At 44.0% G+C, this 17157-nt stretch overlaps 1 protein-coding gene across 1 annotated transcript in view; it reads left to right on the top strand.

Annotated features, from left to right (window-relative positions):
- The window catches only part of IQCE (IQ motif containing E), a gene marked incomplete at both ends in the record, with an annotated part of 34959 nt that overhangs the window by 4040 nt on the left and 13762 nt on the right, over positions 1 to 17157 (top strand). Inside the window, 11 exons of the mRNA XM_084250174.1 lie at positions 2918 to 3046; positions 3609 to 3743; positions 4571 to 4641; positions 7769 to 7882; positions 8009 to 8059; positions 10686 to 10756; positions 11724 to 11796; positions 12036 to 12085; positions 13611 to 13774; positions 15216 to 15271; positions 16330 to 16526. Of these exons, the coding sequence (XP_084106300.1) occupies positions 2918 to 3046; positions 3609 to 3743; positions 4571 to 4641; positions 7769 to 7882; positions 8009 to 8059; positions 10686 to 10756; positions 11724 to 11796; positions 12036 to 12085; positions 13611 to 13774; positions 15216 to 15271; positions 16330 to 16526 (1111 nt within the window). The remainder of the gene's footprint in view (positions 1 to 2917; positions 3047 to 3608; positions 3744 to 4570; positions 4642 to 7768; positions 7883 to 8008; positions 8060 to 10685; positions 10757 to 11723; positions 11797 to 12035; positions 12086 to 13610; positions 13775 to 15215; positions 15272 to 16329; positions 16527 to 17157) is intronic.

The raw sequence follows: 17157 nt of genomic DNA, 5'->3' as shown, positions 1-17157 counted from the left end.
CCATCTTCTACAGGAGGAGGGCAACTCTGTCCAGGGAGGCCTCTTCCTTGGCAGTGGTCAGGGAGGCAGTCATCTGTTAGAGGATGTTGTGAGGATGGAACTTTCTCAGTCTGCACTGCTGTTCCAGAGACTGTGCTGCTTCTGAGCAGTAGACATTTCTCATAGGCCCAGTGACTGAAAATCCAGGCTCAGGGGCAGCATGGTTCTGTGGGCCCTCTTCTAGGTTACAGATGTCTAGGTTACAACTGTCTCATGGTGGAAGAGATGAGGGTGTTCTCTGTCTTCCCTTTTATAAGAGCATTAATCCCATTGTGAGGACTGCTTCCCACCTCCTAACGCCCTGGGAGTTAGGTTTAAACATATAAGCTGGGAGGGAGGGACCTCAGACATTCATCCATGACAAACAGGGCTAGTCTGGCTGGCCACCCAGGCCTCTGTCTCTGTATTTCAAACATTGCTCTAGAATACAGTGAATCATATTTTCATTTTATGAATCAAGAAAAGTGTCTTGATGACAAACTTTAAATCCTAGACTGGCTTCCTTTTGCTACCCAAAAACCTGTCACCCTCCCTGAATTTATTGTATTTGTGTGTATATATGTATTTTAGATACATATATTTTAAACATGTTTTGTTATTTATGACATATACACAGAATGCAAATGAGCTTTGATATTAGCCCAAGAAAAGCCTGGATAAGTTCCTGCAAAGAAAGTGTGTTACATATTACAAATATACATAAACACTAGATAGAATTCTTCCAGCAATATGGATGTTTGATGTCCTTCCTCTCCTTCAGTGAAGAAAACTGAGAATTGGTATCAGGAGTGTTTGTGTTTTAAAACTTATTGTAGAACCATTTTAAGTCCTTTTTTGGCTAGAAGTTACCAGAGGTAAATATTGGAGCAGCTTTCATTATTCTTGATGAAAGTCAAGCATTTCAAGTGTTGAAGATAGTAATAATCAAATCACTTTTATCTTGATTTCTCCAAGCCCCAAAGCATTACAGATGTGGGGGTGTTGTAGCTAATGCCTCACACTCCGCCTTCACACTTCAGGCCTAACTCCTCAGATACAGCCTGCCTCTCGCTCTGGTCTCCTCCTTCATGCCACTTGGTTGGCACGTGTGTTTCTGCCTGAATGTATATGCTGTGAGTGCAGGGACCGCGTCTGTCCCATGCCTTCACATGTGCTTTTCTTTAATGCTAAGTCAAAGGTTCATCAGTTTTGTCATTTCCAAAGTGTTCTGAGGCTTTTCGTCCTCACAGCTACCTGGGGAAGGTGGGACCGCTGTGATATCTCTTTTCTTTCAGCATTTATTATTTTAAAGGCAGAATCAATCACTAACAGACTTCTCTTTTGTTCAAGTTTCCATCTTCACAACTTTCATTGTCCAGAGAAATTCTAGCACATCATTAAAAAAAAAAAAAAAAAAGCACATGTTAGGAGGGAAATGTTATTTTTGTTTTTTTTCTAATCACTAATTTATTTTTATAAATGAGCACTTCTAGAATATTGGGAGGTCTTCAGAATATCTTGGAAGGTGGGTGAAAATGTATCAAGGTTTGGGCCTCCCCGGTGGCGCAGTGCTGGGTTGCAAAGCTGCCCTCAGCCTCTGCAGCACTGGTTCGATCCCCGGCTGCTCCCCGGCCACCGGAGGAGGGTCCCACATGGCGCGCAGACCTCTCCTGCCACCCGCTGCTCCCCTCAGCAGTGTACTTCGGTCCTTCTGCCTGCTCTGCTCCCCGCTCTGGCTCTGGTGAATTCTCTCACCCTCCCCCGCTTCTGACTGTGCCCAGTGCATGTATAAACAAACAAATAAAAAGAAAAAAACAAACAAACAAATAAATAAGTAAAAATACATGCCTCTTTAAAAAATAAATAAATAAATAAAATTTAAAAAAATAAGAAAATGTATCAAGGTTTAATGTGTCTTTATTCTCTTATTCTAAGTTACGATAGAAATTTTTCCATAAATTTTGAAGCCATGTAAAATACTTGGAAATTGGGCCTCCCTGGCAGTGCAGGGATGTTAAGTCTCAGCACTATGAAGCTACCTACAGTCACTGTAGCACAAGTTCGATCCCCAGCCAGGGAGCTAACCCACATGGCGCAGCAGACCTCTCCTGTCTCACCTGCTGCTCCCCTCAGCAGTATATTTCAGTCATTCCACCTGTTCTGTTCCCACTCTGTCTCTGGTGAATCCTCTCACCCCCCCACACACCTCTGGCCTACACCCCGGCTATTGTATGCATAAATTAAATCTTTTTAAAAAAAAAACTTGGAAATTAATTATTAGAAATAGACTTGGATTTTCAGGACCTTTTATGCATATTAATTACTTTGCTATTCAAAGAATGTAACCTGTTTTATGAATAACTTAGTTTTTGTCTTCATTTATCATATTTTATGTAATTAAAGAGATGAACTCTCAGAAAAAAACAATTTTAAGACTTTTCCCATATTGTGGTAACAAAATCAAAAATGCCCTGGAAAGAATAATTTTAAAGTATCTTCAGATATTTTAAATGTTAAGTTCTATATGTTATTACATCATTAGTAACTTAGAAAAAATATTTAGTGTTAAATATAAAGTACAAAAAATTGTATGTTCACTATGACTATGTAAAAAAAATACATGTACCTGAAAAATTGACAGTTAACTATTGTAATATTGGTAGGATTTTATTTATAGTTTAAAATAAAATTCCCATTATGTTATTTCTTTGTAATAAAATTTAAAGAATCAATGTAAGTATATATATAAAACCACATTTTAAAGTTTTGTCAGAATGATTTATCTAGAGTCATTATACCCTTGTGAATATTATCTTTTATCATTTTTGTCTTTTGAAACACATATGTTAAGGGGGCATTGGTATTTTGAAGCTCTAAAATCATACATTGACTTTTTTAGAGTCACCTTATTACACTAAGCCAAGAAAAGTGGCATCCTGGAGATCTCTGAGGACAGCAGCAACTATGCCTCTCAGTAATCGAATGTCCTTAACCCCACAGAAGCTGTGGCTGGGAAACTCAAAGCAAGGTATGTGGTTGCTCCACTAGAGACCCTTCCTGCTCAAGAGAAGTTTTAGAAATTAAGGGTGGTGCTTTAAGCTAGAGTTTTGAGTATGGCTTGTTTGAATGTCATCTTACTAAAGATGTTGAGTCTCGCAGCTTTTATGTATTATCTGAGTTTGATTTCTGTAGGTTTGCATGTCTGACACTTGCTCCTTGCAAGTCTTATGTTGTCTCAGTGCTGCTGGCAGTGGTGTGTTGGAGCCAGCTCTTATAAGCTTACAAGAGTCAATTGTTCAGTTTTTAGGAATTTTGTGTGCTGGGCAATATGACACTGGCAGCTTGAAATAGGACTTGGTGGGGGCATTTGTACCATCCCTGATCATTTGAAATGGGCAAATGCTAAAAATCAGGACTCTATTATTTGAGAGCTGGTTGTTAAGCATTTCTCCGCACACCACTGATTGCCAGTATCTATCAATACTTGTTGACTTGAACTTTCTTCAACCTGAAAAGGTTGATTATTAAAGGCAAAACTTCCCATTGTATTTGCTTGTACCTGTCATTAAAACCATGCACATTCGAACCAGGAAGTCTGACCCAACCCCTGAAGTCAGACCTCACTTTGGAGCATGCATGGACCAACCCCCCCAGCTGCACTCCTGACTATCTGACAGAAGCTTTAAGAATGAAGAGGTCAAATCTCAGGCGTTCTGCCAGCAATGGTGAGCACGTTGATGGTGACAAGCCCATGAGAAGGAAAAACTTGGGATTTTGAGTGTCCTTTGACAAAGTGAGATTTGGAACTGCCTATATTATCTCTCCCAGTAGGAGGTTGGAGAGTGTCCTGAGAAGTCCTAAAAAGTTCAGACTGACCTGCTGGAAAGCTTGAACAGTGACATCTAGCAGGCTTTGGTCTTATTTAAATATATTGTATAGACAATATTAGAAACAGAAAGAAACATTGCAAATAATAATAAAAAGCCCACCTCTTAACAAAAAGAATCTATTTGCTTTCTGTTTTCCTACCCAAGCTATCATCACTTTTCCTGTTGACTCCCACAGGGAGGGGGTGTAACCTCTGTACCCCATGAGCTGATTGCCTCACTGCATTTATGGCTGGGAGTTCTATTTTGTGCTTAAATATTTATATGTGAGACATCATGTTGAAACCAGAGTATGCTTTGCTGCTTTGGGTGGCTATTGTCATCTGCTCTGAACATCATTTGCCTTTGGTTGTTTTGTTTGCTACTTAAAATTTAAACATATCGCTTCTCCTTTTTTGACTCCCATCTTTAATCCTTATATTATACTTAAGTTCTGGGTTCACATCCTTTAGTTATATTTTGCTTCATCTTTCTATAGCACTGCTATTTTTGTTTTCCTTACTTTTGGGGGAAGGTATCATCAGCCTAAAAATATTCAAATATTTTTGCTCTTTTTTATTCTCCTTTTTTAAAGGGATAAGTTTATTAACTTCCAGGTTTAGGCATGGCCAAGCATTTTTTGTATTTTTCCAATAATCTTCTAAGAGTTGTGTATCTTCCTCCAGGTCATGTCCCTGGGACCCCTGTCTACAGAGAGAAAGAAGACATGTATGACGAGATCATTGAATTGAAGAAGGTAGTGTTTCTGTCTGATCTTTGTTGATGTTAACCGATGAAAGCCTTCTCTAACAATGCACTAACAAGTCATTACCTGTGCTGTGAGGTATCTGTATGGAAAGAACGTGAGAACATGAGCTTTAGAGTGACACCTGTGAGCTGGGTGACCTGGTTAAAGACAGGCCTTGCACCAGCTGTTTAAGAGGCCTCACAAGTTTAGAATCCTGTTTTTCATCTCACCATACTGCGGAAGAAGTGGATTAATTTCAGAGAGTCCCTTTGTGCACTGATTATGATAAGGTCATTTGGTGTTGTAATTATCAATAACCTCCCATTGTGTAATTCTTTAGTGTCAGCAAGACTTTTCATTTGCCCTGTCGCATTTGATCTCTACCGGAGCTCTGTGAGGTAGGCAGGGCCCGTTGACAACTGTTACCTGGTGATGACCTTCATACTCAGAGAAGTCAGTAGTCTTTCAAGGTTAACCAGTAACAGAACCATGATTTCCATCAAGATCAATGCCTTCCAAGGCCAAGGCTCTTATTCTAACTCATGCTGTCTAACATTCCCTAAAGTAAATTACATTGAAAGAAGTAATTGTCATCAACACCATCATCATCACCACACTTATCACAGCAGTCTTTGATAACCCTTGTGCTGCAGGAGAAATGACCAGGATTCAGTCCCTGCTCTAACCTTGGTCTATAGACCTACTATCCTCAATGCCAAATGCTGGAGGCTGTGATCAGTGGACACTAGAGGCTGAGCAGGGAGCTGGCAGCCAGTGTGCCTAGAGTATGGTGAGGAGTGGCAGCTGTCTCTCCCGAGGAGCACTGGTATAGGCTTCTGTGTCCCAGTCAATCCAGAGAGAATTTAGGTAGAGTCAAAAGAACACTCATCCCCAGGAGCTGTCTACAGTGAGAGTGTTCCCTGATGAACTGATGTGCACTTTGTCCTTAGAAATTTTAAGCAAATGTTGGATATAATCTCTGATACAATTATCAGAGATATAGTAGAGGATTCTTACTTTGTTTGGGAGACTGTACTAAATGAACTCTGAGAGACCCTGAAATTCTGAGTAATCACAGCATTAACACCATTGGAAACAATCTTCTTGGGACTAAAAATGGGTCCTGGGTAGAATTATGTGGACTTTATTCAAACTTACCATTGTGGGTTTCCAAGTAAAATCAGCTTAAGTTCTTAAATTCAGAAAGAATATTATTTTCGATACTCTATTGCTCTGGCTCCTGAATGTGGGAGTTTTTCTGTGGCAAGTGATGTCTCAGTTTCCTATTGAAAATGGGGATGATAAGAGCATGTTTCATAGGGTTATCAGGAGTCAATAATAAAATCACCCACAACATGCTTTAGTGCTGTGTCTGACAAACTAATAGAGTAACACTTGTAGACCACTAGTAAAAAACATGATTTGAAATAATTACAGACTCCCAAGAAACTGCAAAGACAGTACCAAGCGGTCCCTTGCATCCTCCCCCAGCCTCCCCCAGTGTTACATCAGACATAGCTACAGCACAGCGTCAGGCCAGAACATTTACATTTATTGATGTGTTAGGATTTAAGTCTTTCCCGCACATGTGCGTGTGTGTGTGTGTGTGTGTGTCCATCCTCATCACCACTGGACTCCTCTGACACCCTCACCCAGTGAGGACGCCGTGCACCTTGTCACAGCCCAGCACGTGTAGAAGTGCAGGGTCACCACTCAACCTATGCTGGTGGGGTGGGGCTGCTGTTTTTTTTTTTTTTTTTTTAGAAGCAGGTATTATCTGTACATTTTCTGCCTTGTGAGGCTTCCCTTTTCCTGGTCTTTCAGCTGGCTTTTCTTGGGGCTTTCCTGTCTGTGTGCATTGGCTTGTCCAAGTATTGGTTTCTTGGGCACCCTGTCGAGGATACAGGTAGAAAAAAGAAAACTGAAAGCACCCTCCGCATGTCCTTCCGTACCTCCTCCTTCCCACCTTTCTGAGTCTTCTTATGATTGCTTTATTTATGATGGTAAAGGTTTTTAGCCCTATTTTGCGGGAAGATTAGGAAAAAGTGAGTCTGTTACATATTCTGGGAGCAGAATTTCATCTTTCCCAGTGACTGTGTACTAACTAATTTATTCATTCAACACTCATCAAGTACCCATTCTGTCTCATGCCCTACAGCAGAACTGAGAGTCTTGCCCACTGTGGCCATGTGGCGGACGTACCAGGCCAACCTTGGTGGGATATGCACACTGGGTGTTCTTTTCAGCTATGGTGGTTGACTTTCTTCAGTCAGCCTCTCTTGAGCCCTGGGAGTTCCTTGAAAGGAGAAGGGTATTAACAAAGTAACGGACCAGATTGGCTGCAGGTCGCATGCTGGGAGCAGTAAGCTATGACATAGCTGGCCAGAGCTTGTGAGCCCTCTTGGCATCCTGCAGCTCAGGCTAAGGGCTTTCATAGACTAGGAGAAACCTTTTTCAAATGAGGACATTGAAAACAAAAATTAAATATACCCTACCATCATCATTTCATAGAAGGACTATATAAGTCCATAATAGTAGGAAGGGATAGGGGGTCATTTCAAAATACACAATTGTTACAAAAATGAAACAGTGAGAAATTGCTTTATGAGAAACTGACAATATAGTATTTTTCTTCTCAGTTCACCACATACTGGTGAAAAATTGATCTTCAGATAAGCATTTGGGAACCATAACTCTAGCAACTAAGCCTTAATGTAGGATGGCAGTTTTAAGTGGACATTGGCCTTGGAAGAGTTTTAGTGGTATGCAGTGTGACAAAAACGGGCTTAGTTGCTTTGTCATATGGACATGGCAGAGGTGGCATGGTGCCTACCAGAATTGCTGTTCAGTGTTTGTAGAACAGTTCTCCTGGGGGCGCCACTGGTGTTTTGAGTGGAGTTTTTTAGTTGCAGTGGACTGTCCTGTACTCAGCAGCATTTTGTTTCCTTAGTTCCCACCCACAAAATGCCAGATCCCTTATCTTGGACATCCAGATCCCTCCCATCAGCCACACACAGCACTCTTATGGGGAACCAGGAAGCTTTGAAATTCTTCTCCAGTTCACTGTTTCATGGGATGTTTGTGTACACATCGTGTGTGTGCATGGGTACGTGTGCATGGGCCTTTTTTTCTTCAGTCATTACACACGCAGAAAAGTGATGTGGATCTGATGAGAACAAAACTCCGGCGCTTAGAAGAGGAAAATAACAGAAAGGATCGGCAGATAGAACAGCTGTTGGATCCATCCCGAGTAAGTCCTGGCCCTGCGGTGGTCCTGCCCTGACTGTGGAGTGGGAGCCACAGGTTTCCACTCCTCAGACTAAGGGGGAAAGTAGAAACCACATGTTGTCTTCATTTCTCAATCTGCTTACCACAGGGCCCGGATTTTGTTCGGACTCTGGCAGAGAAAAGGCCTGACACTGGCTGGGTGAGTATAGTCTCCAGCAGGACAGAAACCTTCCCCCAAAGTCTTTCTGTGGCCGTGGAGAGGAGCCTTTTCTCTAAAGCATTCTCACAGAGAAGTACGAGAGATGGGCGAAGCTCAGAACTTCCTGAATCCACTTTCCACAGAACCACAGGGGCTCTGCTGCAGGGGACTAGGGGCAGTGAGAGGGAGCTGAACTTCTGCACCACAAACAGAATTAGGGAAAGTAGTCACCATGGAGAACGTCCCCCTCATACCTAAAAACCTCGTGCTGAACAAATGAGACTTAACACAGAGAAGCAAAGCTAAAACAAAGTGAATGTTATGCAAAGTGAATGAAACAAATGATGAAAAATGGAGCTTTTATTTGATTAATGCTATGGCAGTAATCCTTAGCTTTCAGAGCAAAATGAATCACAATACATCTCTTATGAATCAAGGAAGGATTTTTTTTAAATGGGATAGGTGAAAAGAAAACTGGAAGGGAGACAATTGAACACACAGACTAAAATAACAACAATGATGTGATAGAGGGTTTGATAAGTTTAAAATTTTTAATTAAAGTCCATAGTCAATGATGGAAACTGGGTCAGTGTGAAGGGGGAGGGGAGAGGATAGTATTGATCAGTACAACAGAATTGTCTGTCTAGAACAGATGAAGAATCTATCCAGATCTTTAAAGAATATCATCAGTTTGCTCTGAACAGACTCACAGAGCCTGGTTCTGTGCTTGGGCTCTACCAAATAACCACCAGAGTGTTTGAGAAGGAATTAGTGTTTCCATAAGAAAACGCTTTGAGGTGACAGCAACTCCTCAGCATCTCTGCTTGGACAGGGTGCACATGTGCGCCTTAGCCTTTGATCCTTTGAAATAGGGACTTCAATCCCCATTTTTAAAATCAGGAAACTGAGGCTAAAATATTTGCCCAAATTGGGTTCCTAGTGAAAGACAAATGCTCTGGGAGGCTGGGTTCTCATTGTTTCACCAACAGTAAACACTCAAGCGGGTAGGTACAGCCTGACACCTAAAAGCAAAATAAACACCAACCGTCAGCTCCTGTTTTGGCAGGACTGTGGAAACACGGCTGCTCAGAACTGAGACCTCGTGCCTGCAAAGGCGAGTCTGTAAAACTGTGCTTAACGTTGTTAGTCTAAACTCTTCTTAGAACTGTGCCTGAAGAAAAACTCCAATACAAAAACCATTTACACATATATTACACATATATCTATAAACTATTTACAGATGTATTAATAGCTGTCCAGTGGTGTGGGGATATAGAGGATTGAGGAGAAGGTATTCAAATTGGAATACTGTCCCATCAAAAAATCTTCAGAAAAAAATTTTAAAAGGAATATAGCAGTGCACCTGTGTTCAACCTATTGAACAAATGTCTATATGATTCATTTGGGTGAAGGTGTAAGATTCTGTATATAATGGATTCATTTTAAAGAAGGGGTTCTTAGTTTATTTTGTTCTGGTACTGTGTTTTTTAAATTAAAGTTGGTTGAAAATAGAAATTCCAGATTATAGGGTGCAGTTTTCACCCTAATGCCCATTGCCAAGTCGTCCCTCAAAGTGGCCATATCCCAGACTGAACTTGTCTGCTTGTCATCACCTACCCTTGTGGAAGGAAGACTAGTCCAGGATTTGTACTGCAGGACTGTTGGTAATGGCAGAAACTGATTACAATGTAAATATCAATAGCCGAATGGGTGAATATACCATGTGTGTTCTTACTACTGAAAAGAACTTCAACATAGGGAACTAGCAGGAGGATCACCAAAAAGGTTTGTGGAGTGAAGAAAAAATAAAGTGTGGGATATGGGTTGGGGGCAGCGATGGTGGGTTCCATCCCCTCAGTGGCAACTACCCACACGTGCAAGCATAGAGAATGCACATTTGGCTTATAAGGATGTTTAGTTGGGAGGGGCAGGGTCAAGGGGTCTAGTTTCATGTATAATGTCTTAAATTTTTTACAATAAGATGTATTCACACATTACTAATATTTAAAATTTAAAATCCAGTTAAAAAATTGTTTGGCTGTTGAGAAAGGGATCTTGTTTTATTAGGAGTATAAAGAAGTATTCTCTCCCCAAATGACATACTAACAGAGAAGGAAGAAATGAGGTGAATATGCACACATTGGTCCCCCCAGAAGGAGGTGTAGACTGCTGCGAGTTGTCTGCCCCTGCTCTGGCCCTTCACTTCGGCTCACCCCCCGGACTGAGTTGTTAGGCATGGTTAGGGCAGGGAACATAGGTATCTAGAGATTGTGTGGACTTCCCTAGCAGAAATCAGTGCAGCATCCTGCCAGTCGCCCAAGTGTGGACTGTGTTCAGAGGAAACCCTCATTTTTGCTGTGCCCAGTTGCCATATACCTGCTGCCAGGGCATCCTCACCTCTGCCCTTCAACTTGCCAGTGCACACCATGAGCCAGGAGACCTGGGTGCCCTTCTCTGTGCTGCACTCTTTGTCTAAAGGCAAAGCCAGCGATCACCTAGGGGGGACAGAATGACTGCATTCCAAAGGGGACCCCATCATGGCCTGGGGACAGGACAGTTGAGTCTCTCAAGGGAGGGGAGGCTGGGACATGGGAACCACAAACTTGACTCAGTGTTCTGTTGGCAGGTTATTAATGGGTTGAAGCAGAGAATTCTCAAGCTGGAGCAGCAGTGCAAGGACAAAGACAGCACTATCAAGTACGGAGATGCTGGCAGGCAGCCCTCCAGGCCTTGCCCCCAGGCTCACCATAACTGCCCACTTGTCCTGTCTTCTTTCTCAGCAGTAGTTGCTGTTTTCTAAGACAAGAGCTTTAGTTCCCAGTGCCACCCTCTGTCGGTGTCCCTTGTGCCAGTTTCATCTTTGTGCCAAAAAATGCAAGTGAATATTAGCTATCCCTTCCAAATGCCACCAAAGAACAGGATTTTTTTTTCATCACTACATTTAAGAAATGCTCACTTTCCATAGGTTTCTGTGGATCACTTTTTATGTTTATTTACTTATATTTATATTTGTTTCCCCAGCTGCTTTTCTCTGTTGCACACATTTCTTTCCTGTCTTAATACAGAGGGACAGTCTTTCCTAGCTGTGCTTGAGTTTGTTTAAGGATGTCTGAAGCCCCATGTCTCCTCTTTATCTTATACTCCCCCCTTTATTTGTGTCTTGCTGAAATTGTCTTCCATATTTCAGAGCCCTGAACTCTACTTTCATTTCTATACTACAGCCCTTAAAGTTGTTAGATGTTGAGAACAAGCTGAATTTTACTGCCAGTACACTTCCCCCCAACCATGATCTGTACCCTCCCTACCCCCGAGGTCTCTCTTCACAATTGTTCCAACATCTCAGCACAGCCACTTCTTTAGTAAAGAATTTCTTTAGAGTCAGTTTCCTTACCTCTTGGCAAGTGACTAGTCCATGATTGGCAAGTGGCTAGTCCATGATTGAAGGGTCATGTGGGTGTGAGGAATTCTCTTATCAATTTCAAAAACCAGTCTTGTGTGAGCCCAGATGCCAGATGAGGGGCGACTGAGTTGGGCTTTTCCTTTCCCTGCCAGTTTTCTTCCTAAGCCTGCCCTTCTCTGAGTGTTCTGGAAAACACTTCCTCTTCCTCTTGCTCTGGCCCGGAAATGCTGGTGCTGCCATGCTAACTCTGCACTTGGGTTTTAGCAAATTGCAGACTGACATGAAGACCACTAACCTGGAAGAGATGAGGATTGCCATGGAGACGTATTACGAGGAGGTGTGTGCCCTTCTGACCAGGGCGGGGTAAGGGGTGGGAAGTGCAGCCAGGAGTCTGCTGCAGAACTGGGTGGCTGCCTGCTGCAGTGCTGGGCCTGCTCTCGTCTCTTCAGCTGATCACATATCCCTTAGTGCTCATCTCCTGCTGCCGGGCAGAGATCGGGGATCTGAACAGTTTTTTCAGAGGTGGCTCTTCATGCTCATTTTGTATTTTAATGTATTTAAATTTGGTCTTTACAGATTCACCGTCTCCAGACTCTCTTGGCAAGTTCTGAAACGACGGGAAAGAAGTATGATCCTCTCTTTGGGGGCCATGTTTCATGTGTTATCTTTATGTTAGACTGCCCTAAAGTAGGGTTTCTAGTCATTTCATGGAACTCCATGAGTGTCCTTTGGGACAGTGCCAGTACCTCTCCCTGTTAGCTGTTGGTTCAGGTTGTCTGTCTCCACTGGGGTGTTTACAGCTGTGCCTTCAGCGCTGCCGCTGCCTACTGCCAAGCTCAGAGTCAGCACACCCTGCGTTAGTCGTTCATACTTCCTCACGGCTGCCAGCTCAGAGCGAGAAAGCCCTGTTTTTCTGAGTAGATCTTCCTTTTAGGGAGACACTTAATACCAAGTACAAGTTCATTTTGCCAGATGAGTTTACTAGGCGAGACATCAAGGTTTCCTCACCTTATAGATTTTTCAGATGATGCCTGCCTTTCAAAACACTTTGGAAGGAGTGATCCCTCCTCATGGATTTGCTCATATCCCTGGCATCTGCCGGAAACAAACATTTACACTGTGCCAGGCATGGTCTTTCCTATACCCCTTCCTCCCACCTCCCACCCCCCACCCCGAAGTTTAAAATGGAGCTTGGAAACTTTTCCTGTCAAGGGCCAGAGAGTAAGTAACAGTCAATTCTTATTACCTGCTGTAGAATGTTCTATAAAGTCTCCACCAACACTGAACCACTGCTCCCAGGGGAAACCGGGGCTGGTTCCTGAGGGCATCTGGTCACATGTTTTCATCAGCCAGCCGATATGAACCTGTTTTTATGTGTGTTTCTATTTGAAGATGCCTTATATCACAAAAGCTGTTGATTTATTAGCCCTAAACTCCTGGGCCACAGCACTAACTCAGGCTGGAGTAAAGCTCACCCAACAGCCTTCTCACGATTAGGACACCAGGCAGCTCTTCAGCACTATGGCTGGGGGCATTTTAAATAGTGAAAGCATGAAGAAAAAGCACAAACATGAAAAGCTTTCACTCAATAGCCACGAAAATGATGCTTGTTGACAGTGAGCCTGAAGCAGGAGGCAGGGGCACCTTGATGGATGAGCCAGTCCACTCGAACTTCTCCATACTTGGCCCATGATTGTGAGTGACCCTGAAAGTACCACAGTGTTCACTTGGGGCTACAGGTAAATGTTAAGCAGTAGGCAAATCCACAAATATAGAATCTGTGAACGATGAGAACTGGCTGCATTTTAGACTTTATGGGATAAGAGGCACAATCAGACTACTACAGATAGTGATGTAACAGGAGAAAACAAATTCACAAATTTCCTAGTGCTACACTTTAAAATATATTGCTAATAATTGAATACTTTGTTACGTATCTTTACTAGTGAGAAAGATTGAATTCTGTTTTTTGGGGGTGGCAGCTTGCCTACTTGGGGTTCAGAGTTAATATTCCCATTCAATTGCAAGTATTCATCTGCGAAAGCCCTCTGAGCACACCGGCCAGGGCCGTCATGTGCCTCCCCTCGTCTGGATGCTTATTAAACTGGCTTAGAAACCCACTTCTTAGCCACATGGTTTGTTTGTTCCTAGGCCTCCAGGAGAGAAGAAAACAGGCCCCAAAAGGCAGAAAAAAGTGAGCAGTGCCCTGTTAAGCCTGTCCAGGAGTGTGCAGGAGCTCACAGAGGAGAACCAGAGCCTGAAGGAGGACCTGGACCGCATGCTGAGCAACTCTCCCACCTGCTCCAAAATGAAAGGTGACTCCCAGAGAGATGCCCAGGAAGAGGGGAGCCACCCCAGGGGAGGGAACTTGAGCAGAGAGGCTGTGACTTTCATTCCTTGAGGGCAGACATGGGGTGACTGCTGGGGGAAAGGTAGTTTTCCTGCGCATCCACGAAGATCCTCTTTCGTTTGCAGACACACCCCACAGAGCAGCACTACTTGGAAACTTAGTCCAAATCATAAGCACCAGCTGTGTGCCAAGCACTGTTACAGGAGGTGGAGGTAGAGCAATGGACTAAGCATGCAGGTGTCTTCTAGATGTCCCCTAGAGGGACATGGCAGCAGGGAAGGAGAAGAGACCAGCAGATCCGACATAGATGGAGGGAGGGAGGTGAAGGAAGTAGAGTAGCAGAGGTGGAGGGGCAGCGCACCTATGAGTAGAGGCAGCAAGGAACGCCCACCAGTGGTGACAGTACAGAGCTGAGAGAGGTGAGTGACAGCCGGTCGATATCCAGTGTGCCCAGCATGGGCGGCCGTGGGCGAGTCATAGTGACGAAGACAGAAGCAGCAGGGGCCAGATGGGGTGAGGGCCTTGCCAACCAATCCGGGGCAGGATTTGAGCAGAAGGGAACAGTGTTTTTCATGAAGCTTCTTGGATTCTATGCTAAGACCTTGTGTAGAAAAGGGGCCTGGAGTGCTAAAAGAGGGTTGCTGGTAGCCTGGACCAGGCCGGCACCCTGCCTTTGGGAGAAAGTATGACTTGCCAGAGGGGGAGAGTCAGGCTTAAGGCCTTTTATCTGAGCATCCAGCGGTGGAGTAGACAGAAGAGGAGCAGGTGTGGGAGAGGGACTTGTCAGATCTGCTGGGTATAACAGGTTCCCTTGGAGAAGGTGTGTCAACAAGCTCAGGCAGAGTCTTTGGACAGGGGACTCACCTTTAGTCGTCAGTGACCTGATGAGCAAGGTGTGTCTCCCATCACCAAGTGGATAAGCAGGCAAGGGAACATCCAGGTTGGCCTGAGAAGATGGTGCTCAGAGGTAGGTCATGTGCAAGTCAGCAGAGCTGATGGGGAGTGAGGCCAGCGGCCTGAGATGCCCCGAAGGCCAGGTGACGGAAGGAAGGGACAAGTGGATGTGTGGGGGCTGGGAGGGGCAGCACATGATTGAGCTGGATTGGCAGAGTGAGATTCTTGGTGACCTTGGGATGATCATAACATGCTGGAGCAGCCAAGTCTGACCAGGGTAGAATCAGGAAAGAATATCACTCTGAGACACTGAGGGATTTGACAGAGGGGCCAGGGATCTTCACTGTCCAGACGTCCTTTGGACTGCAAGAGTCCCAGCTCTACTGATGGCTGCACACACTGTGCTGACCTGGGGGCACTATTGGTCCATTTCTGAGATGGGGGTCCAGGCTGAAGGGCCCAGAGGGATGGTTGTATGAAGTGTGTCTTTATCAGCCCATTGCTTCCATCAGGTTATGTGGAGTGGAGCAAGCCCCGGTTGCTCAGACGGATTGCAGAGCTGGAAAAAGTGAGTGCACCACCTCGTGTCTCCCCGCCACTCCACACTAGCCCATGTGAAGGGGTGGCAGGGTTCTCAGAGTGGGGAGCACAGGCACCGAGCTTTGCTTAAAGTAAAACGGGTTTGGATTGAGCACATGCACAGCACTATCTACCAGGCAGCATGCAGGTGAGGCAGGACCTCGGGCACGTCAGTCCCATCCTCGTGTTCCAGATGGTCACGCAGGGCCCTTTACTACTCATCACTACCACTGTTTGCTTCTCTGCTTATATAATATTTGAATTCATAGAAAACTGTTCATTCATATTTTGCCAACCAGAAAATTTGGAAATTGGCATAGCTTCTGTGTAAATTTGCAAACTGGTAATCAATCTGATTCTGTTGCCATTGATCAGCAGTGTCAATGCCCTTAGCATAACCTGGTAATATATTAAATTAGAGCTGTCTCATTGTTTGACTGAGCAGAGTAAAGAAGAACAGAACATTTAAAAAATAATAATTTAACATATTTACAAAGAAGAAAACTTACATGTTGGTAAATTATGGGTATTTTAAAATATAAAGCTTATACGGGGAGAAAGTCATCCAAGATGGCTCAGGATTCCAGTTGGTAGAATTATCTAGGCTGAGAGGTAGTGAGGGCAGTGGACATCTGCAGGTGCTCAGGATCATTTAGTTAGCAGACTGGGTTAGCATTTCAGATTGAAAGCAGAAGTGGGAATGTTCAGAAATTCTAGGGAAATAATAGGGTAAAGGAACAAGTAAAAGTAGTTAGGAATTCACCTTCCCTGTGCCCTTTGTTCTATTTTACTGATTGCTTCTATTTCACTGGGGCTCCCCTCACCCCCAACCCCCATCCCCACCCCAGGTCTGAGTCTGCTCTGAGTACAGGAGGGCCCTCTGCCCACAGGATTCTGGAGGGGTAGGATTGTCCCCTGTCAGGTCAGAGCAGAGTTCTTGCCTTGCTGGAGGGGAGTTGCCCTTGAGCCACTGTCTCTTTTCTGGGTTTCATCAATGAAAAGTGAAGATGACAAATAACATCTAACAAATATCTGTGTGGTCTCCAGAAAATCAGCTCGATGGAAAGCCCCAAGTCACACTCAGAAGGGGTCAAGTCCAACGTGCTGGCTCACTCTGCCTCATGCTCCACTGTGCCCAAGCAGCCGCATCCCGACCGCCAGGAGGACACCGAGCGCCTCCGGGGGGCAGTGAAGAGCCTGAGAGGCGAGCGGAGCGCCCTGCAGACCCAGCTGCTGGAGAAAGAGTGCGTTGTCCCTGCACTGTTCTTGTGCATTGGTCAGATGATCAGCTCATAGTAGTTACTGCATAATTTTTGTAGGATTCCAAAATTTTTATTTTGGTTGGGAAATAAAGGCAATGTTAGTGTTAAAAAGAAGATATTAGTCAGCTAGATTATATCACTAAGGGGAGACATACCATTTTTCTTTACACTGAATTCCAAAGAGATATTTAAATTCTTTTTTAGTGAAGCATTTGCTTTCATTGATTTGCATAAAATAGCTAGGTCATCAATTAGATCTTATGTGGAATAATTAAAATAGTAGTATTTTACGATATCTGATCTTTATATCAACTAGGACATAGATACTGTGAATTGAAAGGCCAAGTCTCAAAGTTTTGCTTGTTCATTGTTCATTCTTAATGTCTTAATCTGTGACCCACTTAAATGTGGCCTGTCTCCTGTTTATGGTGGCTTCTAGTCACAGTTCTGCATGAGCGCGCACAGCCCATATGTCTTCTGGGATGGTGTTTATGTGTTAGGCCTTTCTACTCAGAGTGTGTCCTGGAAAGCCAGTAGCCCCTGCCCCCAGGTGATTAGAGGAGCAGCACCTTGGCGGGCCCCAGACTTCTTGAATCCAACTCTGCCCTAACGA

Source organism: Talpa europaea, assembly GCF_964194135.1.
Source record: "Talpa europaea genome assembly, chromosome: 12".
Lineage (NCBI taxonomy): Eukaryota > Metazoa > Chordata > Mammalia > Eulipotyphla > Talpidae > Talpa > Talpa europaea.
The sequence above is the reverse complement of the archived record's forward strand: the minus strand, read 5'-3'. Positions and strand labels throughout refer to the sequence as shown.